Below are 25624 nucleotides of genomic sequence, written 5' to 3'. Positions count from 1 at the left end.
TATGGATCAGAGTCTGATCCGCTGTGTGTGTATGGATCAGAGTTTGATCCGCTGTGTGTGTGTGTGTGTGTGTGTGTGTGTGTGTGTATGTGTGTGTGTGTGTGTGTGTATGGATCAGAGTCTGATCCGCTGTGTGTGTATATGGATCAGAGTCTGATCCGCTGTGTGTGTGTGTTTGCGTGCATGTGTCTGTGTGTGTGTATGGATCAGAGTCTGATCCGCTGTGTGTGTGTGTGTGTGTGTGTGTGTGTGAGTGTGAGTGTGTGTGAGTGTGTGTGTGTGTATATGGATCAGAGTCTGACCCACTGTGTGTGTGTGTGTGTGTGTGTGTGTGTGTGTGTGTGTATGTGTATGGATCATTATCTGATCCACTGTGTGTCTGTATATGGATCAGAGTCTGATCCGCTTTAGAGTGATCAGTGATCAGTCTGATCCGCTGTGTGTGTGTGTGTGTGTGTGTGTGTGTGTGTGTGTGTGTGTGTGTGTGTGTGTGTGTGTGTGTGTGTGTATGTGTATGGATCATTGTCTGATCCACTGTGTGTCTGTATATGGATCAGAGTCCGATCCGCTTTAGAGTGATCAGTGATCAGTCTGATCTGCTGTGTGTGTATGGATCAGAGTTTGATCCGCTGTGTGTGTGTGTGTGTATGGATCAGAGTCTGATCCGCTGTGTGTGTATGGATCAGAGTTTGATCCGCTGTGTGTGTGTGTGTGTGTGTGTGTGTGTATGGATCAGAGTCTGATCCGCTGTGTGTGTATATGGATCAGAGTCTGATCCGCTGTGTGTGTGTGTTTGCGTGCATGTGTCTGTGTCTGTGTGTGTGTATGGATCAGAGTCTGATCTGCTGTGTGTGTGTGTGTGTGTGTGTGTGTGTGTGTGTGTGTGTGTGAGTGTGTGTATATGGAATCAGAGTCTGACCCACTGTGTGTGTGTGTGTGTGTGTGTGTGTGTGTGTGTGTGTGTGTGTGTGTGTGTGTGTGTGTGTGTGTGTATGGATCATTATCTGATCCACTGTGTGTCTGTATATGGATCAGAGTCTGATCCGCTTTAGAGTGATCAGTGATCAGTCTGATCCGCTGTGTGTGTGTGTGTGTGTGTGTGTGTGTGTGTGTGTGTGTGTGTGTGTGTGTGTATGTGTATGGATCATTGTCTGATCCACTGTGTGTCTGTATATGGATCAGAGTCCGATCCGCTTTAGAGTGATCAGTGATCAGTCTGATCCGCTGTGTGTGTATGGATCAGAGTTTGATCCGCTGTGTGTGTGTGTGTGTGTATGGATCAGAGTCTGATCCGCTGTGTGTGTATGGATCAGAGTTTGATCCGCTGTGTGTGTGTGTGTGTGTGTGTGTATGGATCAGAGTCTGATCCGCTGTGTGTGTGTGTGTGTGTGTGTGTGTGTGTGTGTGTGAGTGTGTGAGTGTGTATATGGATCAGAGTCTGACCCACTGTGTGTGTGTGTGTGTATGTGTATGGATCATTATCTGATCCACTGTGTGTCTGTATATGGATCAGAGTCTGATCCGCTTTAGAGTGATCAGTGATCAGTCTGATCCGCTGTGTGTGTGTGTGTGTGTGTGTGTGTGTGTGTGTGTGTGTATGGATCAGAGTCTGATCCGCTGTGTGCGTGTGTGTGTGTGTGTGTGTGTGTGTGTTTGCGTGTGTGTGTCTGTGTGTCTGTATTGATCAGAGTCTGATCCGCTGTGTGTGTGTGTGTGTGTATATATGGATCAGAGTCCGATCCGCTGTGTGTGTGTGTGTGTGTGTGTGTGTGTGTGTGTGTGTGTGTGTGTGTGTGTGTGTATGGATCAGAGTCTGATCCGCTTAGATCAGATCAGAGTCTGATCCGCTGGCTGCGTACATTATTCAATATGCGAGGGCCTAAATTTACTGCCGAGGTGGAGAGTTGGCTGCTTAATAAAAGCTACAGATTTCTTCATCCCATTTCAGGGGAGAAAGGGCAGGACGTCCCGGCAGAGTGCTGGCCATTTACTAGAACGGGTTTTTGGCTATACCTGCGGTCTGACTGAAATACTAAAATGATGGATATTATATACTCCACATCTGAGAGAGAGAGAGAGAGAGAGAGAGAGAGAGAGAGAGAGAGAGAAATGAACCCAATGAGAGAGAACGAGAGTGCGGCCAGCGGACGGAGAATAAATAAAATGATTAAAGTGAGTGAGAGAGCAAATGATAGGATGATAGAGAGAAAAAAGGAGGAGAGAGAGGAAGACTGAATGGTAGAATAGTCAACTTTGTGCTGCTGCGGGGCTTCAGAGGGCCTCCGGGACTTTGCTGCTTTTGTTTTATCTGTTTTTTATTTGATTTATCGTGACCCAAAGCCACTTTGCTCAGGCTTTGTTGGAAAAGTTTTGAGGCAATTTGCAATATTTTCTGCAACATAACGCCACAATCCACCACAAGCCTACCAACATGAGGGTCACAGGTTCAAGCCCCCGGGTTACCTCTGGCTTTGTCACGCACACATACAGGCACAATTGGACATGTCTGTGGTTGGGGACCCGGATTAAGGGTATGTTTCCTGGTTGCTGCACTAGTGCCTCTTCTGGTTGGTCAAGGCGCCTGTTAGGGGGTGTTAGAGAAAATATAAGTTCCATGGCCATTTCCTAATCACTAAGCTAATAATTGCCTATAATTGCATATGCATAATTAATGCTATGAGTTACCATGACATGACATCTCACACATATAGATTCACCCGTGGCATTGAGGACTCTCTTTTGCTGAGACCTTGGGCAGTGCATCGTGTCCAATAACAATTGATAACAGTTTCCCTGTCAGACTCCACATTTATCCCCCCCTCCTCTCTGCCTTTTCCTCTTTCCTGCCTTACAGTATAAAGCATATGTCAAACTGTCAGTCATCACTGAATATTGGGACTCTGTATGACATATCAGATGTATACATTGAGATTCAGTCTCTTCTATAACAGTGTATAGGAGAATCTATGGTTATTAAATATACTTTTATAAGACATCTTTCTGGCTCCTGGTTTCGATTAATTTGGTTTATATCAGCTGTTATATATGTTGCGGATGAGGAGTGGTAATTCCATTCTCTAACAGGGGGAGAGGGGAACTGGGGGGGATTAGCGTGATACTCCCACACGCTACGTCCTGCTGGTGAAAATCCTTGCTGTCAGGTGAGAAGAAGCGGCTGGTGACTGCACATGTATCGGAGGAAGCATGTGCTAGTCTACAACTCTCCCCAGATCAGCAGAGGGGATGGAGCAACTACCAGGACAGCAGGGGGAATTGGCATATTGGCGTTGGAGTATTTCGGAGAAAACTAGAGAAAAATCAGGGGGAAAAAAGAAAAACATACAACAATATCACTTTCACTCACTCCACCTACATTTATAAAGCACAGAGAATCCAGTTTTTTTAGGTTGTCAAAAGTAATTCTGGGAAATGGAGGAGATCACTAACTGAAGTAGAAGGAGATGAGACTTGTCAAGGGGAAGTGGGTACACCAAAATACTAAATTACAATCACAAAATAACTCCGGGAACACAGTGGAGGTTATACATTGTCGATATCTTAACAGTGTAAAGGATGAGAGCGCGTTTCAGACCAGCGATTGGTCAAAATTGTGAGGTCATCCATCTCAACAGCATCACAGATTAGGCTTGATTCCGTCTCGGTTCCCCGGCGATATTTTTGCAAAACTGTTGACTTTGCAACAATGAAAAAAGTGCAAATTCCACACGGGGCGGATCGTGCTGCACTTCTGCCGAGTCAGTTACATCTGTGGATTAAACATGATTGATTTTGCAGATTGGCTTCTCACTAAACAACATTGCATATTAAGTGCTAATGGTTAATTACATCCACCGGGACTTTAGCTAATGGTGCAGCATGTTATTATAAAACCACTGCAGTGTGAAACATTCTTGCATTCATATAACATAGTCAGTGGATTATAGTGCACTGTGTTTGTGTGTGTGTGTGTGTGTGTGTGTGTGTGAGTGTGTGTGTGTGTGTGTGTGTGTGTGTGTGTGTGTGTGTGTGTGTGCATGCGCGGGTGTGCGTGCATGTAGTTTTTGTGTGTATATGTACGTATATGTATGATTGTACACAGTTAGATACAGAACTGGGATTATGCATAGATAAATTGTTGGAGTAGCCTATACAGTATCATATACAAGGGTGTCCGGGTAGTGCAGCAGTAGATTGCCTGCTTAGCAACATGAGGGTCACAGGTTCGAGCCCCTGTGTTACCTCCAGCTTGGTCAGGTGTCTATAAAGTCACAATTGGTTGTGTCTACGTGTGGGAAGCCGGGTTATGGGTATGTGTCCTGGTCACTGCACTAGTGCCTCCTCTGGTCGGTCGGGACGACTGTTTGGGTGGAGGGGAATGGAGGAAATAGCGTGATCCTCCTATGCGCTACGTCCTGCTGATTAAACACATCGCTGTCAGGTGAAAAGAAGCGGCTGGCGACTGCACGTGTATCAAAGGAAGCATGTGCTAGTCTACAACTCTCCCCAGATCAGCAGAGGGGGTGGAGCAACGACCTGGACAGCAGGGGGAATTGGCCAAGTATAATTCGGGAGAAGACTTGGGGGTGGGGGGGAAACATAACTAGACTAAATGAAATTTGTGTTTTTAACTCATTGAGTGCCAATGACGACTATAGTCGTCAATTCAAATAGTAACGTAGAGTGCCAATGACGACTAAAGTCGTCAATTGCGTTTTTTGACGGTGGGACGTGGATCAAAGCCTGATGCATCTCCTGTAAAAATATGGGGGATTTTGAAGTCGTAGAAGCTATTTTACGGACCCATTAGGTGGCGACAGCGCTCTCCAGACCAGAGAAAGGCAAGGAAAAACAGCAAAGAAGCCGTGATGAAAGAGAAACCGATGCATGCTGGAGCCAGAGCTGCACAGATTGCTCTGGCTGGAGCCAACGTTAGCTGCGAACAGCAGCCAATCCGCTCCCACAACTGAGCCCCTCTGTCTCTGCTGCATAGTTTCTCCACACGATTAGCCGCCAGAAAAGGAGACACCCGACACCGAAAAGCCAAACCATTCTCAGCAGTCCGGTTTGGCTTTTCGGTGTCGCGCTGGGAGCCGGCGCACAAAAACGGCGGAGCGCTCCGAAAATAGACGCTGGGTGCGTTAGTCTGTGTGTTAGTGTGGGGATGAGTTTCTCCCAGCTCTGGCATGCAGGCTGTGTGTTAGTGTGGGGGTGAGTTTCTCCCAGCTCCAGCATGCAAGCTGTGTGTTAGTGTGGGGATGAGTTTATCCCAGCTCCAGCAGGAAGAGATTCGTCGCCTGACGCAGGTAGCAGAGATTCGAGCAGAGCCACCAGAGACACTCCCACGGAGGAGGAGTTTGCAGTTGAGGGGGGTGGGGCACGCAGGGCACCACACAACTACACCACGTCACTACATCAGAAAATATTAGCTTCAGAGTCAGTGATGTGCTTGAAATGCTTCATTTCACAAAAGGCTCATTATCTCAGCTTCTAGTTTGAAACTGTGGTGGACACTATCTAGGGGAAATAATTCACCCCGGAACTATGGGCGGGGTTGGGGGTGTTCCGGCCGCTGGCCGGCTATATTTGTGGGTTGCACAGGGAATGAAACGGTGTTGTGAAATGCTACAAGCTAAAACCTGTACCGATCTGCTTTGGTGATTAAAGTAAAGTAAATCAGGATATTGCCTCTGTCATCCCTCCTCCGGCACTACACTGGTGACCCTGACGTCGGTCTTCGTTAGATCAAGTGTACGGAGGCCGTGTTTAGCATGGCTACGAACGCCGTTGCTCTTAAACTGCCGGAGTTCTGGGAAACGTCAGCGGCTGCCTGGTTTTCGCAAGTGGAGGCTCAGTTTGCCCTACGGAAAATCACCGAGGATGACACACGCTACTACTACGTGGTGGCAGCGCTGGGGAGCACCACAGCTTCCAGAATAGTAGGTCTCCTCACAGACCCTCCTGCCGAGGGCAAATATGACTCTATTAAAGCTCACCTCCTGAAAACATTTGAACTGTCTGCTGCTGAGAGAGCCCGCCGGTTGTTTTCTATTCAAGGCCTGGGGGACAGCAAGCCATCAGAGCTTATGGAAAAGATGTTAAATCTGCTGGGCAGGGAGAAACCCTGTTTTCTATTTATGGAACTGTTTTTACGGCATATGCCACCCCGGGTCCAAACAGCTCTGGCCAACACCACCATCACAGAGCCCCGCGCTTTAGCTGAGGAGGCGGACCGGTTCTTCCTGGCTACTCAGCGCTCAGCCCCGGAGGTATTAGCTCCCACCCTCGGCGCCCCTCCGCCGGTTTATCGCACGGGGAGAGAGGGAAGCGCCGCGCCCCCTGATCGGCGTGGAGCATCGGGGCTTTGCATGTATCATGCACGCTTCGGGGCCAAGGCTAAGCGTTGCCGTTCTCCCTGCAGCTTCAAGCCGGCGGGAAATGGGAGGACCGGCGCTCTGTAGTGGCCCTGAGCGTTGGTGGTGCAAGCAGGCTGCTCTTCATCCGTGACACCATCTCTGGACGCAGATTCCTCTGTGACACAGGCGCGCAGAGGAGTGTTATTCCCGCATCGGAGATGGACATTATGAGCGGGCAGCACGGGCCGCAGTTGGCGTCCGCCGACGGCAGTCCCATCCGCTCATATGGCGTGCGGTCTGTGGAGCTGTGCTTTGGGGGTCAGTGTTTCACTTGGGATTTTGTTATGGCGGCCATTGCTTTTCCCCTCCTTGGGGCAGACTTTTTGTGTGATCATGGTCTACTGGTGGACGTTAAAAACAATCGCCTTGTGGACGCACAGACTTTCGCCTCCCTCGCATGCACGCGCGAGGAGGCCGTCTACGGCGGTTTATCTAGCTCACTTTCTGAGGCGGATAAATACCATCGTCTACTCGCTCAATTCCCCAGCCTCACCCAGCCCACGTTCTCGGAGCCCACAGTAAAGCACGGGGTGGAGCATCACATCGCCACGGAGGGCCGGCCCGTCTACGCCAGGGCCAGGCGCCTTAACCCCGCTAAGCTGGCTGTCGCCAAGGCGGAGTTTGCACAGATGGAGCGAATGGGCATCATTTGCCGCTCGGACAGTCCCTGGGCATCCCCGCTGCACATCGTCGCCAAGGCAGGTGGCAGGTGGCGCCCGTGCGGTGATTACCGCCGCCTTAACGACGCGACCACGGCTGACCGCTACCCGGTACCCCATATTCAGGACTTTTCTGCACATCTGTCGGGTAGCCGTGTTTTTTCTAAAGTGGACCTGGTGCGCGGATATCATCAGGTGCCCGTGCGTGCCCCGGACATCGCCAAGACAGCGGTGATCACACCGTTCGGGCTGTTTGAATTTCTACGCATGCCGTTTGGTCTTAAAAATGCTGCCCAGTCGTTTCAGCGCCTAATGGACTCTGTGTGTCGTGAGCTTCCGTTCGTTTTCGTCTATTTGGACGATATACTGATCGCCAGCGGCTCTCAGGATGAGCATCTGTCGCATCTCCAGACTCTCTTTGTGAGGCTCAGCCTTCACGGACTAATAGTGAATCCAGCAAAGTGTGTGTTTGGGCTGGACGCTATTGACTTCCTGGGGCACCGCGTCACTGCAGAGGGAGCGGCTCCCCTCTCGTCGAAGGTGGAGGCGGTTCACGCTTTTCCACGCCCCCTCACGGTACGCTCATTGAAAGAGTTTATCGGGATGGTGACATTTTATTATCGCTTCATTCCCCGAGCCGCCCATGTCATGCGGCCGCTGTACGAGGCCATGAAGGGCAGGAGCCTTGATCAGGCCATCGACTGGACGGCAGAGCGGGAGGGGGCGTTCAAGGACACCAAGGCTATGCTGGCTGAGGCGGCTATGCTGGCGCACCCCTCACACACAGCACCCATTGCCATCACCACGGATGCATCGGATTATGCCGTGGGTGCGGTGCACGAGCAGTGGGTGGGGGGCGCCTGGCAGCCACTTGCCTTCTTTAGCCGGCAACTGACACTCAGGGAGCGCAAGTATAGCACCTTTGATAGGGAGCTCCTCGGACTCTGGCTCGCCGTCCGCCACTTTCGGTTCTTACTGGAGGGCCGGGAGTTTACAGCTTTTGTGGATCATAAACCCCTCACGTTCGCCATGTCCAAGGCAGCTGAACCATGGTCAGGCCGACAGCAGCGACAACTCTCCTTCATATCGGAGTATACGACGGACATTCAGCACATTGCTGGTAAGGACAATCTGGTCGCAGACTGCCTTTCCAGGGCTGTGGTGGGGGCGGTCCAGTTGGGCCTGGACTATGTTCGCATGGCTGCGGACCAGGCCGCAGACCCCAGCATTGAGGCCCTTAAAACAGCAGTCACCGGGCTGTGCCTGGAGGAGGTCGCTTTCGGAGACGCGGGCGCCACGCTCCTGTGTGACGTTTCCACGGGGCAGCCCCGCCCCGTGGTGCCTGTCAGCTGGAGGCGTCCCGTGTTGGAGGCAGTGCACGGTCTGTCTCACCCAGGGAGAAAGGCGTCTGTGCGGTTGGTTACGGCGAAGTTTGTGTGGCACGGGCTCAAGAAGGATGTGAGGGCCTGGGTGGACACATGCACGGCCTGCCAGCGCGCCAAGGTGCACCGTCATATCAAGGCGCCTCTGGAGCGGTTTGCAGTGCCCGAAAGGAGATTTGACCATGTGAACGTTGACCTGGTGGGGCCCCTGCCCCCATCTCATGGGTTCACCTACCTTTTCACTATGGTGGACCGGACGACCCGCTGGCCAGAAGCTGTTCCTCTCTCTTCAACGACGTCTGCTGACTTGGCCCGGGCCTTTATTGGGACATGGGTTGTCCGTTTCGGCACCCCAGCTGACCTCTCCTCGGACCGCGGACCGCAGTTCACTTCGGAGCTGTGGAACGCTGTGGCAGAGGGTTTGGGGGTTAAGCTCCACCGTACCACCGCTTACCACCCTCAGGCTAATGGGTTGTGTGAGAGGTTCCACCGTTCGATGAAGGCCGCCCTTCGAGCCAGTCTGACGGACAGTAATTGGATAGACAGGCTCCCTTGGGTGATGCTTGGGCTCCGGACGGCCCCTAAGGAGGACCTCCAGTCATCCTCAGCCGAGCTGGTCTATGGGCAGCCGTTGCGGGTCCCCGGGGAGTTTATACCTAACTCTACGACACCCTGGTCTGCTGCCGTACAACGGGCCTCCCAGCTGGACAGCGCCAGGGCCTTCACGCCTGTCCCCACCACACAGCATGGCGTTCCTGCATCCCGGGTGCCATCTGGCTTGCGGACAGCGGGGTATGTGTTTATCCGCCATGACGCTCATCGCGGTCCACTGCAGCCCCCTTATGACGGTCCGTTTCGGGTTCTGGAGCATGGGACAAAATATCTGGTAGTGGACATTGGTGGTAAGCCGGAGCACATCTCAGTGGATCGGGTTAAGCCTGCACACCTGGATTTGACTCGACCGGTGGACTTGGCACAGCCCCCACGCCGAGGCCGGCCCCCGGTCCGGGCGCCTCCGCTTCCTTTGCCCCCTACCCCTTCCCTCATCGAGGTTCCCGCGGCCTCGTCTACACTTCCCCCCCACCGTGAGGGTACGGTTTCCCCTCCCGTTGTTTCCCCGGACTCAGTACCTGTCTCCCGAAGCCGTTTCGGGCGACTCATTAAGCCTCCTCGCCAAACTGACTTTGTTTACTAGGGTGAATTCTGGGGGGGCTTATGTGGTGGACACTATCTAGGGGAAATAATTCACCCCGGAACTATGGGCGGGGTTGGGGGTGTTCCGGCCGCTGGCCGGCTATATTTGTGGGTTGCACAGGGAATGAAACGGTGTTGTGAAATGCTACAAGCTAAAACCTGTACCGATCTGCTTTGGTGATTAAAGTAAAGTAAATCAGGATATTGCCTCTGTCATCCCTCCTCCGGCACTACAAAACGTCTGTTTTTGGTGAAATCAACCTATCTTCTCCGGCTGATAACTAAAGAACGGAAAATGATATCAATAAACTTTTTTTTGCTGATGATACAAGAGAGTCTCATCGTTCTTTGGGCGTGTTCGGTGTTTACATAGTAATATCACACAATATTCTGTGGGTCTTGAGTTATCACTGAAAACGCTCTGAAAGGGTTGGCACTGGGAGCATCCATTTTCCAGAAGTGGCTGGCACTCAATGAGTTAATTAATTAAACATTTCCCTAAATGCTAAGTAATTACCTCCGCCAAGGAGGTTATGCAGTGCCATTTGGCTGTTAGCTAGGGATAGGAAGGTTGTAGAGAGTAACACAACACAACACACGTTTGTGGTCGGCCACTCGTTACGAAAGACACCTCCTCAACACTGGGGCTCGCACTCCCGAAAGAAAGCAGCAACAGCACACCAGCCTGTCGCAGCCTCGCTGGTATGAACGTATAGGTTAGCGCAGACCCCAGCCCTCCATCGAGGCAAACAAACAGAGCCCAGCAGCCGCGGAATCACCAGAAAAGCGCCACTGATTGGCCAGATACTGTACACGCCTACTGTCTGGATAGGCCAAGCACAAAGATCGACAGATAGGACCGCCAAAGAGAAACAATGCACCGGGACATACCAAACAGTTTGGACAGGAGGGGTGTAAATGAAGCAACTCAGTAGTTGTTGAAGTCCGAAAGCAAACATTACACACACAAAAAAAGTTTATATATTTTTATCTAATCAAAATTGTATACCCCTCCCCTGGACTCAAATTAAAGAGAGTGTACCCTCCTTCAAACTAAATTTAAAATAAGATTACCCTCCCCTATTTTCCTCCAGTGGCCCCTTCCCTAAATAACGAACGGTCCCTTAGCACTGTTGTCCCACAGCAAGAAGATCCCGGTTTTGAACCCGTCCATTCCAGGTTCTTTCTGTGTGGAGTTAGCATATTCTCCCTGTGTTTGTGTGGGTTTCGTGTGCTCCCGTTTCCTCCCACCATGTTGCGATTAATACTCCTGTCAATGAAACTGGAGTTGGTCCCCGGGTGCTGCAGTGCTGCTGTGCACTGCTCCTATCGAAACGTTCTTATGAGGATGGGTCACATGCAGATGTCCCTACGGGGATAAATAAAGGATAACTTAACTTAACTTGTATATTAAGACAAAACTGAGTTTCAGATAATAAAGAAAAGGACAAGTTCAAACAAATACATTTCAACAGCAGACCACATGGAATTTCACACAGGAGGGCATCAAGACAAATGCAGGACCCAGGACTTGTGATGGGTGCTAATGTACAGAGGTCTGACTATCTAGAGCCGCTTTCAGACATGCCTTGGAACTCGGGAGTTATCTAGAGCAGTGTTTCTCAAACTTTTTCAGACCAAGGACCACTTAAACTAATGAAAAAAACTCGGGGACCACCTAACTCCCAAAACATCCCCAAAAACAATAGGCCTACTAACTGTAAATTACAAATTACAGGCTAATTAAATGACAAATAGCAGTACAATTAATCAAATTTTTGGCTTCCCACAATCATGAAAACAAGATAACCGATATAAAAAATATACATGTAATTTATTTTAGTTAGTCAATTTACCTTTTTTTACATTTATTTCTCCTGTTCAGTTCAAATATATTCAAAGTTCAAAGAAAGTTTTTTCAAGTTCAATAAATGCACAATGTTGCCAAAGTCAAATAGGCTATCTTTTGCCATCTTCAAGTTGCATTCAGTGATGTTTTTGTGTTCAAATAAGTGTTAAATGGCTCTATATTCTGACAGCAATTACTGAAATAGAGTGTTTGGTCAGTAACTTGGAACTCTCAACACCTGCTGTACTCTCTCCTCCCTGCAGGCAGAGTGGACGTATCTCCGCAACCGTAAGTCGTAGAGAGTCAGGGGTGGTGGCATTGGATTTGGCGTGAAATAAAAAAGTACATATAGTCCTTTACAGGCATCGTGATCTGACCTTGAGTTTCCCAGAAAATGTTAACATTTCTCTGATTGGATAGTGGGATGTAAAAAAAAAAGTAAAAAAATATAAATCTACTCGCGGACCACTAGGGGGCGACCGCGGACCATCAGTGGTCCGTGGACCACTGTTTGAGAAACACTGATCTAGAGGGTATGTATGAACACATTTTGGTGAGCTATGCGCGCTCCCGCGACCCTCCTACTCTCCGGCTGTGACACTAGGCTCGTACCTAGTCACATGGGCGGATTGTTCCCCCTCCCCTCCAGAATGCTGTAAAGTACCTGAGCTAAGCGAGTGGGAGGAGGCGAGGGAGGCAGCGGAGACTGAGACAAGACAGCGTGACAGATTATTATTAAATAAATAGTCGATGTGAATGAGCAAGTCCGCAAACATCATGCAGTTTCAGTTTTTCCAAATTAAGCTGGAGCTGCTGCATGTGTCAGCCAACAGGCTACGTGTTGCTTGATTGAAACGCTGGGTTTGATCTATTTCTGCAAAGCTTCCCGCAGCACACCACCTTCGATGATGGGGAAAAATTCTGACAACCCTAAGCTCCCTATGATCATGGGTATGATTAACGAACTGAGCCGTGTTGTGAACACTCAGACTATTTCGATAACAGAACACAATCAAAAGATGGATGGTATGATTGCAGACGTGAACCGAAATTTGGACCAGATTTTGGAGAAGTTTTAACATCCGGCGTAGAAGTGCATAAGTTGATGAGACGAGCCTGGAGTGGAAAGTTTTGGAATGTTATTTTCGCTCCGCTAACCAAAACATCCATCACTGATTCGGAACCCCCCACTGCATGTTGGCCTTGGCCAAGCCCAACGGCAAAAGATAAAAGTCCCCGTGAAGAGCCTGTGGAAATGAGCGAGCTCCAACCCCCACGTGTCACCCCCGCCCTAGACACCTGATGATAAGACTCTCTGGCCGAGGCTGTCTCCATAGCGACTGGACTTGCTATCGCTCACCATCCGAGAAGTGACGGTTCCCATGAAAGGATTACCAGGCTCATTGCACGCACAAGGACAATTCCAACCACAAATTATCAACAAACTCTCACACGCACACATGCACACACCCCACCCCACCCAAGCCAACCCATACCCCCGCCTTGTTATCCCTCTATAGCTCCCTGCATCCTTACCCACTGCCCCCCCCCCCACCCACACCCCCTTTTTTCTAACCCAGCCATCAGTATTGGAGTAGTTTATAATATTGAAGTGTGCCTTGTTACTCGTTCAAAACAGTAATAATGTTTCATGTTTCATGTTGCAAATCTGAGTATATTTAGAAACCATTACTGCCGGCTGCATGTATGTATTGTTTGTGTGAAATTGTATTGTATGTAGGTATGTCCACGTATGTCCTGTTTGTTTGGGGACTACGGATGGAAATTAGCCTCGTGCCATGTGCAACGTGCTCAAGCCTCGTGCTCGATTCTCGTGCTAAATCCGGCAATTTTTACACTCTGATTATGTTCTTTGTGTCCATTAATTTTGCACTGTCCCGTCTAAATAAACAAATCAAATGTCAAATGTCGAAATATAGCATTTTTGGACGCGAGGGTCATCCTGCTTCCCAGTATTGGACATCGCTAGGTAGGATACCCGTAGTGAGTCGACTGTTCTGTTTTATTGTTTACCAAGTAATAAATAATTGATTTTATTTTGAAGGTAAAAACATCTAGCTTCCTCTATTCTGTATATTTCTAGCAGGATTGATGCTTAGGACTGAACTCTCGCCACATCAGACTTGAGGAAATCGATGCATATTGCCGTGAGTTAGGGTTGTTTAATTAATTAGAGTTAGCGCAAACGATTATATGCGCGGACGTTAGTGAGCAATTATCGCCCATTATGTAGGCTATTTTTAGCAACTTGTTATCAGACTCTGCATGTTGTGCTAGTTTGTTGAATGTGATTCACTTTGTGCCATTAAGGCTGTAGCCAGAATGCTGTCTTCCATGCATGAAGTGCAGCTGTGTGGTCAGTCGTCATGCCCCAATTCCCCCCACCCCCGCCCCTTCTCTACTTTACACCCGGAGGTGCTCCACATGTATGAAAGCAACATGCCTCATGTCTGAAAGGGTACACTTCACGTATCATCCAGGTCAGGCTCAGGGGAAGCAACCCTGACCTAGTCTCGCTGGCCAGCCTCCTCTCCCTTCCGTCCGAGGAGTCTGGCGCCGCAGGTCTCCATAACTGGGATAAACGCTCCCCTGCTCTACTCTGTTCTCCCATTGGAGGCGTCGGTTTCAGTGGCAGCCGGGTGTCCGCGCTCCCCGCTTAAGAAGCTCTGTCATTGGCTCCGACCATGTCAATCAGAGTGGCTTCCGCTCCCTCTTCCCTGTGTGTTGCTGTAAATAGTCCCCTGCCGCCTCAGGGAAAACAACAACACTAACTAGCTAGCAAGCTAACGGCAGAAACCTACACGCTAGCTCGTTGCTACACGCTGAAAACGGCAAGTTGGATTGTTTGAAACTATTTTCCAAGGGCACTGCCGCTAAGCGCCGCCTATCGCAATCCCACTATGGAGACCTGCAGCGCCAGACTCCTCGGACGGAAGGGAGAGGAGGCTGGCCAGCGAGACTAACCCTGACCTGACTGAGTTCATCTCTGAAAGTGGCTTATGAGGACTCGACGCTGCGGCGGTGCAGCGGCCTTTCTGCACGGAGTAATTAGGGTGAATTCCCCCCTCCCTTTTTCACCAGCAGCTGCAGTGTGCAAAAGAGCTGCCAGGTGGCACGTGTGAGCAGTCTCTACAGGTGGAAGTCACCCGAACAGACCTTCTTTCTGCTGCTGTCTGTCTACTAACTTTGACAGCCTGTGCCACTGCCGTTGCAGTTTTTATCCATACCAAAGGACTATAAACATTTCCAACTTTCAAGCACCTCAAACGAAGAAGGAACGTGTTCCTTCTCCTGTCCAAACACCAGCTGTTTGGATATTTTCCAGAAATCTTTGAGGTGGCATAACTTTTTACAAGAAAACCACCAAATCTGGCTAAAAAGTTAGATAGAAATCATATTTATTTTTAACACAACATGCAATTCTGGAATATTTGAATATTGGACAAAATAAAATAAAATAAAATGTAAACCCTAAGAGAAACATACATACAGCGATGGGGTGTATATACACTGCTCGCAAATACAACGTGATATAGTGAAGTGGGGGAAGTTTGACCATAACATGGTTGCACTGTGATATCCACTCCAACAAGACTTGCTTACTTGACATTTTTTCAATAAGAAGACATTTACTGTATGCAATGACTTTACATAATGCATATTTATGCCGCATCATTTAGCCTGCGCTGTGATGTGTAAGAGCAGCAGGTAAAAGTTATACAAATAAGCCTGCCCTGAATGAGCCTTGTTAGTTATTGTGAAAGTTAGCGTTAGCATAGTCTAGCGTTAGCACAATACTGAGGGTTCCAAAATGTTGCCGATATGCTGGGATGTCGAAAGATCATGGAAGTGAATGGTATCAGGAATTTCACCGATAGTTACAGGTGAGCTTACAACCTTTATCTGAAGGTAACAGAAGTGTATGGATGCATCGGGACCACTGAGGGAGCGAGCAAACACCCACCGGTCAGCTCGCCAAGGTCGTGGCTCAGTGGCAGCCTTCGGCTTGTACCTGTAGCTCTAAGGAGAAGCCCACCATTTTCGGTGCCCAGGGCCTCCTTGGGTCCCATTCCCTTCGTTGGGGCGCCTTGCGCTGGCAGGGTGCCCAGCTCACCTTGGCCCATGGCCACAGCCTGGCCTCGGTTTGTAGCACCGTCGACGGCGCCATGCGCCCGTCATCGGTCAGGAGCTCTCCTGTGGACCACACACCGGCTCACCATTGTTGGGGCCCAGGGCCCGACTTCGGCTGGGAGCCTTCATGGGATCCGTGTGCGGCCTCCAGGGTGTTCCATGGCGGTTCAGGCCGAGTGGAGTTGTGAGCCTGCCGTCGATGGTGTACGACGCCCATCTTCGGTCTCGGGCTAAAAATAGGCCTCCGTCCTGCAGTCCCCCCGGCCCACGAAAGCCGCACGGCATGAGGACCAGCCTGACCTGGCGTGTCCCCGGGGCGTGTCTATAGTCGGAGTTTGCGGAAGGACTTTCCCCCGGCATGCCTAGCATCTGTGGAGCTAGCCGTGTGACAGGTGGGCGCAGCCTCTCACACCCTGCTCCTCCCGAATTCTCCCCCCAACCAAGCTGCTCGCTAAGGGGGCGATACGTTCTGTCCCCAAGGCGGAGGAGCGCTCGGGGTTCTATCACAGGTACCTTGCCGTACCCAAGAAGGACGGTTCCTTGCGTCCGATTCTGGACCTTTGGCGCCTTAACGGGACACTGAGGAAAGTTCCCGTTCGGTATGCTTTCCCTTCCCCGCCTTTCAATGCGTTGAAGCCGGGGGATTTCTTTATTTCCGTAGATCTGAAAGATGCGTTCTTCCATGTCCCCGTGGTTCAGAGGCACAGGAAATATCTGAGGTTCTCCTTCCTGGGAAAAGCTTACGAGTTCTGCGTCCTGCCGTTTGGCATGTCCTTGAGCCCACGGACCTTCACTGTGTGTGTGGAGACAGCCCTGGCTCCCCTCCGCTTGAGTGGGATTCGCATCTTTCTCTATCTCAACGATGCTCTCATAGTGGCGGACTCGAGGGTCCGCGCTGTGGAGCACACCAGGGCGGTGACAGATCACTTGCAGACCCTGGGGTTTTTGGTGAACTGACAGAAGAGTTGCTTTGTCCCAGCGCAGGTTGCGACCTTCCTGGGGCTCGAGCTGGACTCTCGGGCCATGCTGGCACGCCTCTCGCCAGAGCGACAGGCGTGCACCATGCGGGTGGCAAGGCGTTGAGCAGGTCGGCGGACCCCTGTTACCTCTCAAAAGAGACACTTGGTTGGGCCGTGTCCTGCTCAGGTTGGTCATTCGCACCGACGCCTCCCTCTGGGGATGGGGCGCGGTGTGCAGAGGCCGCTGGGCGAATGGCCGGTGGGGAGCTCAGGAGCTTCGTCACATAAACATGCTAGAGCTGGAGGCGATTTGCCTGGCTCTGTTTCACTTCCAACGGCTGATACATGGGCGCCATGTTCTGATCCATTCGGACAATACGGCAGCGATCACCCCCCTGAACAAATAGGGCGTTGTGTGGTCGGCGGCGCTGAAACAGTTAGTGGCGGGGATTCACCAGTGGGCGTATCCCCGTTTCCTTTCGCTGTCAGCGGTTCATGTGCCAGGCCGGCTGATTTTCCCAAGCAGATATGGTTTGTGGACCTGATCTCCTTGGCACAGGGACCGCCCTGGCCGTTGCCGTCACGGGCGGATCTCCTATCCCAGGCGGAGGGGGAGGAACGCCACCCCTCCCCCAGCGGGTGGAAACTAGCAGCCTGGTTCCTGAACAGGACCATTTGCTAGCCCAGGGCTTGCACTATTCAGAGTGCTAGGGCTACTTCGACCCGCTCTCAGTACACGTACAAGTGGCGGGTCTTTGCGCGTTGGTGCGCGGACAAAGGAGTGGATCCAGTGAACTGTGGTGTGTGGCCCGTTCTCTGTTTCCTTCAGAGCCTTCTCGACGGGAGCCAGTCCCCGCAGTCTTTTAAGGTGTATGTGGCCGTGATTTCCGCTTGCCTCATGGGAATTGAGGGTAGGCCTGTGGGGGGGGGGGGGGGGGGGGGCTCCCTTTAATCTTGTCACGTCATGGAAGAAGCGCGTAGGTTGCGCTCGCCATCGCGGTGCGTCTTTCCCAAATAGGACTTGGTCACGGTGCTGGACAGGCTCTCAGGTCATCCGGACTCCGTCGATCTGAAGCTTCTGTCTTTGAAGACTGCGCTGCTGCTGGCCTTGTCGTCAGGAAAGAGGGTTGGTAAAAAAAAGAAAAGAAAGAAATGATTGCCCTTTCGGTGCAGCAGTCCTGCATGGTGTTCGCTGGTGATGGACGCAGGGTGACGTTGCGGCCTAACCCTGCGTACCAACCTAGGAATATTATTGCCAGCTTTAGGTCTATGGTCAATGACTTGTCAGCTTTCTGTCCCCCGCCGTTCAGTTCAGATGAGGAGCGACGTTTGCACATGCTGTGTCCCGTAAGGGCGCTCTCGGCCTACGTGGCGAGAATGCGCTTGTTACGCACTTCGAACCAGTTGTTGGTCTGTTTCGGGTAGAGAGCCCAGGGTGGACCCCTTTCCAAGGATCGCTTATCATACTGGATAGTGGAAGCGATTGCTTTGGCATACTCTGCCACGGGTAAGGCACCCCCAGAGGGTATCAAGGTGCATTCTACGCAAGGCGTCGCGATGTCTTGCGCATTATTGCGCGGTGTATCGGTGGAGGACATGTGCGCTGTGGCCTCATGGTCCTCTCATCACATGTTGTTGGGTACTACAGTCTTGACGTGTCCGGCTCGCTCTTCACGCCTGCAGTCCTGTCAATTGCTAGACGGTAGTGCCGTTGTCACTCCGATGCCACACGATGGGGCATGGGCAGTTGCCATGCATCCGTTGTTAACCTATGCCCCTCAGGGTCGCTCTGAGGAGTGCTCCCTGCAGCAAGGGCGGTTGAAGTTGGCAATAATGAGAGCTTGATTTCGAAACTAAGTAAAACGTTTAACTCGGTTTTACGAGTTAGAACGAGAGCTCTCACTACCCAGCCTTGCTGCGTCGATTGCGCAGTATAATTTATTATTTTATTTAGCCTTTATTTAACCATTAACCGTTTGTCCCATTGAGATCAAAGATCTCTTTTACAAGGGAGACCTGGCCAAGAACAGCAGCAACACAAAGTTTCAACAATCAAACACATAAACACATACAATTGAATAACATTAAAATGATAAAATAAAACATTTGCATACAGACAGCCTGTTCTCAAGAGATTTCACCATAGCCTTAAAACCATTTAGGGTTACTAAGCTATGAAGTTTAAGATCAGACTGCAGACTGTTCCATGCGGTGGGTGCAGAGAACCTAAAAGCTTTCTTCCCTAGTTCAGTTGGGACTTTGGGAACAGAAAATTTTAGAATGTCCTGAGAACGAAGATTGTAATTTCCACATTTCAAGCTTAAAAGTGACGACAGGTAGGTAGGAACTTTGCCAAGAATGGCTTTGTAAATCAAGACATACCAATGACTGAGGCAGCGTGTACATAAAGCAGGCCAATTCACTTTTGAATACAATGCACAATGATGAGTAAGAGATCCACAGTTTGTAATGAACCTCAAAGCCCCATGATACACCCTTTCCAGCATGTGGAGACACTGAGCAGTGGCATTCATATACAGCTCCACCATACAGCAGACTCCACCAGTTTTCTCTTCACAAAAAAAGAAAAGCAAGACTTGTTTCTAAAGTAAAATCCTAATAAAACTTTCAGCTTCTTTGAAACATACAGAATATGCGCCTTAAAAGACAAGCGGTCATCAATTAAAAACCCAAGGTATTTAAAAGTAGATACCAACTCAATGTCTTGACCATTTCTGGTGACAATTGTATCACTCAATGCTGATCTTATTGTATTTGAAGTAGTAAAGAACATAAGTTTGGTTTTGTCAGCATTTAGAACCAGCTGCAGATTACAAAGCTGTTCTTGTACTCTGTCAAATGCAAGCTGAAGATAGGCAAAAGCCCTGGCAGGAGTAGGTGCAAGGCAGTAGATGACAGTGTCATCAGCATAGAAATGAAAGGATGCATTTGGGATATTTTGTCCAATACAATTTATGTACATAGTAAATAATAATGGACCCAAAACCGAACCTTGTGGCACCCCCTTGTGGACATGCAGTACCTCAGAGGTAGCACCCTCTAATTGGATAGTGTGGGTTCTGTCTGTGAGATAGTTTGCAATCCACTCAACTGCATGCTCAGAAAAACCAATAGATTTAAGACGGCCAATTAAAGCAATATGGTCAACGGTATCAAAGGCCTTAGAGAAATCTATAAAAAGAGAAACACAACACTGCTTATAATCTAGGGCATCAATTATATAATTTATAACCTTCATGGTAGCAGTAATAGTACTATGGCTTTTGCGGAATCCTGACTGATATGTAAACAGAATGGAGTTGGTAGCCAGGAATTATTTTACTTGTTCACTGATCAGGAACTCAAGCACCTTAGCCAAAACAGAGAGTTTAGAGATTGGCCTATAATTATTTAAAATAGTTGGATCGCCTCCTTTCAAGAGGGGGATAACAAATGCAGTTCTCCAGTCCTTGGGGATTGTATTTGTCGTCAACGTAAGATTAAAAATGTGACACAGTGGATCACCTGATCCACTGTGTCACACGTGATCATTCTGATGCCAATTTTAAAAAGACAGGCTTTAGTCTATCAGGACCAGGTGGTTTTCTAGGATTTAGTTCTTTTAGAGCTCTAATGACCTCTGTTGTGGTAAAGGGGGTGAAGTTAAAAACCGGTACATTGCCAGTGGCCCTGTCATTAATTGGAGACACTCTAGGAGAATTATCCAATTTAAACAAGAAACCAGAGGAAATAAAATGATTTTTAAAATGATTCAACATTTCTGTCTTGTCAGTTACCCTGTGGTCATCAATTAGTATGTGGCAGTTTAATTGAGTTAGAGCTAGCAGACAACGATTAATAGTTTTCCTTTGGATTTTTGAGACTTTCTGTAGTTGTAGACACATAAAATTCTGCCTTTGCTTTTCGCAGGAGAGAGGTAAATTTATTTCTCAATTGTCGAAAGCAAAGCCAGTCAGCCTCTATTCCCGATTTACGTGCCCTGGCCCATGCTGAATTACGTTCATGAAGCACTTCTGATAATGCGGTTGTAAACCAGGCATTATCACGCCCTTTAATTCTAAATTTGCAAAACGGGGTGTGAAACGGGGCGTGCAGTGGGCTGGATGAGTTGGAGTGAGGAGCATGAGAGCTGGGTGGACGTGATGCAATCACAATGTTGAGATTGTGGAACCGTCTATCTAATATGCCAGAGAGTAGAGTTGCAAAACAAGTGTTTAACTGGGATAAAGCACATAAGTATCCATGGTGTAATGATATCAATGATGTGTTCAGGGAAGCTGATCAGCAATTTATTTTCAGAAACAGTTTACGTTGTAGTGTTCGCTATATTAAACATAGGCTATTTCTTGATTATAAAGAAAAATGGGCCAATGACATCTGGCTCAAACCAAAACTTAGAACATATGTTCAAATTAAAAATATGTTCACTCCAGAACCCTATGTTACTTTACCCCCGGAACTATTTTGGTCAGGAGATGATGCGAAGTTGGAATGGTTGTTCAGAGATGAAGTCTTCAGTTTGGCCAGGTTTATTGGGAGGGCTTGGAAACTCAGAATGGAGAAGCTGTTCATCTGAATATACTATAACTCTGTCTTGTTTATGTTTGAGCGTTTTGTAGCTTGTTTGTTGATTTGTTTGTATTGTTGAACTTGAATGATTTGTGTCTTGTAAGCCCAGACGGGCTGGGCACCTTGAATATGGTGCATGACACAGAAATAAAAATGTATCTATCTATCTATCCACAGCGATTGCTAGTGGGTGCCGTGCCATTCTCATGCATACCATGCCACCTACTGGTGGATGGTTGGTTTTTATAAAAAAGGTCATTTATGGTGTAAAAATGAGTTCATCCAGTGGCGCTGCTGTGGCAGCGATATGGCAATAGTGAGAGCTCTCGTTCTCACTCGTAAAACCTGGGTTGTAGCACAACCCTAACGTTTTATTTGGTCAAACCAAGCGATTCAACTATACTTCGAAGCAGGGGAGACCATATAAAATTTGACTCACTTGATTTAAAAATTAGAATTTGTTTGTCATGGTTTTGTGCCAAAAAATGATTTGCTTTTTGAATTGGATTACCAGGGGAATGAGGGTCTGGTGGGGCGGGAGTCTGTGTGTAGCGCGGGGAGGTGCTTTTAAGTGTTCGGCTAGTGTGCCGGGTCCTGGAGGGGGTCTCCCCGGAGAAGGTGTGAGCTGGGCCGGGTAGGCAGGCCGGGTGGGACAGGGTGGGTAGAGGCACTGAGGCAGCGATGTGCGGATCGAAATCAGTTTCTGGCATCAAATCACTTTTTGACACAACACAGGCCAGTAGGCTATACAGTAACCTCTCTCCCTGCAATTGCACCATGCAACAATAGCTTAACCCGAGTGGACAATTCTGGTATAGGCTATTGAAATAGGCTAGAATTAAAATCTCACACATCCCTACCGTATTAAAGAAATTAATATTTTTAAATGTGTATGTTATAGCCTATATGAGCAAAACGACTGATTAATAGGCTACTAATTACAAAAGCATCAATTTTCGTTACGAATCCGAGCTGGTTCATCCTCCAATTATCTCCATCTCTCATTCTCTCCCACCTCTCTCTCTCTCTGACTCTCTTCCTCTCCCTTCTCTCTCTTTCACTATGCTTGCACTGAGCAAGAAATAAGCTGCTGTCACAGACGTGATGGCGGTGACGCTGTGGCTTTTAAGGGGAGTGATCTCACCTTGTGAATCCTGTTATGGGCATAAACACTCCTATGGAGGTTTGTGCCGAGATGACGTGAAGCGCAGCGGGCCGACACGCTCACAATTATTCAGCTATTCCAGCGCAAAACGGGCGCTAACGCAAAATTACCGCCGTTGCGAAGATAGGCCCCTAAGTGTCTGTAAGACACTGCACTCTGGATAAGGACTATAAGTGTATGTAAGACACTGAACTCTGGATAAGGACTATACGTGTCTCTAAAACACTGAACTCTGGGTAAGGACTATAAGTGCCAAGTTTGGAACATTTAGATATTTTTTTTACTGCAGTAAACGTGTGCAAGTCAGAGAGAGACTGAGAGGACTGGATTCCCAGCAGTGCATCAAAATGCTTTGAAACACATTTAGTCATGGTCATTGCTCTGCACCTGATCCTTTGTTGATTTGTTGTACCTGAGCGTGTAACTTTCCTCCAGCTGAGCTTCATTGGAAATACAGTCAATGAGAGCTGCGGGGTATAACTGAGTAGTACGCTACCTTGGTACAGTTTTCCAGTACTTAATACACTTTATCACAGCTGAGGCTACAAGCAGGAACTCAACAACTGAGAGCAACTATTTACATTTAGCGGACCAGAGTTGCAGAGATATTCCTACTCTTAATAGTGGGGGAGTTAAGCATAACAATTGTGCATTTTGCAATGAAAGGATATAATTTGGTACACTGATAGCCAAAGGCATTCCAAGAAGAATTTGATACGGGGGCTTCATGAATTTAGGAGATAAAAAAAATGCCCATCTGGCTGATCTTGGTGTCAAATCATACATTTCTTATGATGAGGAATTCAAATTTGGAACTTTAGAATTGCTCAGGAGCTTATTCCTTCTCACAATTCAAGACTCAAAATAAGTGATTGCCATAACTGCCCAAACCTAACCTTTTGTGACTTGTGAGATAAAAGGACGCTTGTGAGCAATTCTAACGTTCCAAATTTGAATCCTAAGAAAGGTATGATTTGACACCAAAATCATCCATATCAGATTAGTCTACACAACATTATTGCATTTAAAGATTCCATAGGCTATGGAATGCCTATGCTTCCAGTCTGTGGCAGCATTTCTTTATTCTTTTTTATTTATTCTTTTGTTTTTAATTCATGATGTCCCCATATACGATTGTTCATGTAAAAACTAACTCAACAAAGTGGGGCTGCAGCAGAAAAGAGAGTGCCATCATCATTAATTAAGATGTTAAGGATTTGGAGTATTTTCCCAAATGCAATTGTTGTTTTCACACTTCTCCTCCCACAGGAAGTGACAACTCAAAATGACATCCAAACTGCCCCTAGCAGCACCAGAGAAAGCTGGATTCACAATTCACTTTTCCTCACTCGTCTCTTTGGTTTAACAAATATTTTACTGCTTAATTTACTGTATTTCACTCTGGATAAGATAATAATGCCTATGATGTTCCATGTGAAATACCTTCAGAGTATTCCATCCTCCTAATTAAAACGATCTGTGCACTTCAGCAGTCTGAGCCAATGTTCTCAGTGAGGCGAGGCTCGTCCTGCCCAGTGACCAGAGCGCTATAGATCGACGTGGAGATTATGTTCATCGATCGGACAGAAGGGGGTGGTGTTCTCGACCTCCTGTGTGATGTTGTGTTCTTTGATTCCAGGGGCCGAAGGAGCCGTGTTCAGCAACTCAGTGGAGACGCCGCACGTCAGGGCAGAGCCCTTCAAAGAGCTACGGTGAGTCACATGCACCACGCCGCGCATCAGGGCCGAGCCCTTCAAAGAGCTACGGTGAGTCGCATGCTCCACGCCGCACGTCAGGCCCGAGCCCTTCAAAGAGCTACGGTGAGTCGCATGCTCCACGCCGCACGTCAGGGCCGAGCCCTTCAAAGAGCTACGGTGAGTCACATGCACCACGCCGCGCATCAGGCTCGAGCCCTTCAAAAAGCTACGGTGAGTCGCATGCTCCATGCCGCACGTCAGGCCCGAGCCCTTCAAAGAGCTACGGTAAGTCGCATGCTCCACGCCGCACCTCAGGGCCGAGCTCTTCAAAGAGCTACGGTGAGTCGCATGCTCCACGCAAAGAGCTACGGTGAGTCGCATGCTCCACGCCGCACGTCAGGCCCAAGCCCTTCAAAGAGCTACGGTGAGTCGCATGCCCCGCCGCACCTCAGGGCCGAGCCCTTCAAAGAGCTACGGTGAGTCGCATGCTCCCCGCAAAGAGCTACGGTGAGTCGCATGCTCCACGCCGCACGTCAGGGCCGAGCCCTTCAAAGAGCTACGGTGAGTCGCATGCTCCACGCCGCACCTCAGGGCCGAGCCCTTCAAAGGGCTGCCGTGAGTCGCATGCTCCACGCAAAGAGCTACGGTGATTTGCATGCTCCACGCCGCACATCAGGCCCAAGGCCTTCAAAGAGCTACGGTGAGTCGCATAAACCACGGGCATAAACAAACACGTGCCTTTTCATAAACAGAAACATGGGAAAATATAGGCATACAGTATGTGCACACATGTATGCACAAATGCATGCACTCACATATGCATACAGTATGTGAAAATCACTCTCATGCAGTTATTCTACCTGTCTATCCTGCATTAGCACTTCACTGTTTTTCAAATGTACTTCAAAAAAGTAGAATCGAATCACTGCATAATGAGACAAAACCTCAATGTTTCTTAACCAGCTAGCTCAATTTTGTTTACTACTTTGCCTGCTGAGCTGCCTTGGTCCACAACTCTGTGCTCCCTCGGTCCCTCCTTAACCAGCTAGTCACCAGAAAATTATTGACTTCCTTGACTGGCTGAAAAAAGCAAAACTTTATTTTTTCCACTCCTTAATGTTTCCCCTTGGGGATTGAGCAACAGTACACCATAGAAAGTGAGATGTGCGTGCATCTCTTCCTATTGCTCACACAGACACACACACACACACACACACACACACACACACACACACACACACACACACACACACACACACACACACACACACACACACACACACACACACAAGTGCTGCAAACATTGATGCAGGCAGTCTAATTTATTCCAGCATTAATCAGGAAAACAGCACATTCTGAATATTCTGCCAATATTATTCAGATTAGGATGCACAGCGTATTGATGAATTATTGATGCTTGTCTAATGGGTTTAAAATTCAACTTCATTCCTTTTGCCCTTTTCTGCATTTATTTCTGCCAGACAAATTCCATCCAGGCATCTTGAATGGGTTTCATGAGTTGTAGTCTTGCTTGCCAGACTATCTCCCATTCACGCGGTAGCAG

At 48.7% G+C, this 25624-nt stretch overlaps 1 protein-coding gene across 1 annotated transcript in view; it reads left to right on the top strand.

The window, feature by feature from the left end:
• sgcd (sarcoglycan, delta (dystrophin-associated glycoprotein)) overlaps positions 1–25624 on the top strand; it is a gene marked incomplete at both ends in the record, with an annotated part of 474154 nt that overhangs the window by 328673 nt on the left and 119857 nt on the right. The window contains one exon of the mRNA XM_083642995.1: positions 24003–24075. Coding sequence (XP_083499121.1) covers positions 24003–24075 — 73 coding nt within the window. The remainder of the gene's footprint in view (positions 1–24002; positions 24076–25624) is intronic.

This window comes from Poromitra crassiceps (genome assembly GCF_964638095.1).
Source record: "Poromitra crassiceps genome assembly, chromosome: 1".
Classification (NCBI taxonomy): domain Eukaryota; kingdom Metazoa; phylum Chordata; class Actinopteri; order Beryciformes; family Melamphaidae; genus Poromitra; species Poromitra crassiceps.
This window is presented reverse-complemented; position numbering and strand designations above follow the sequence as displayed.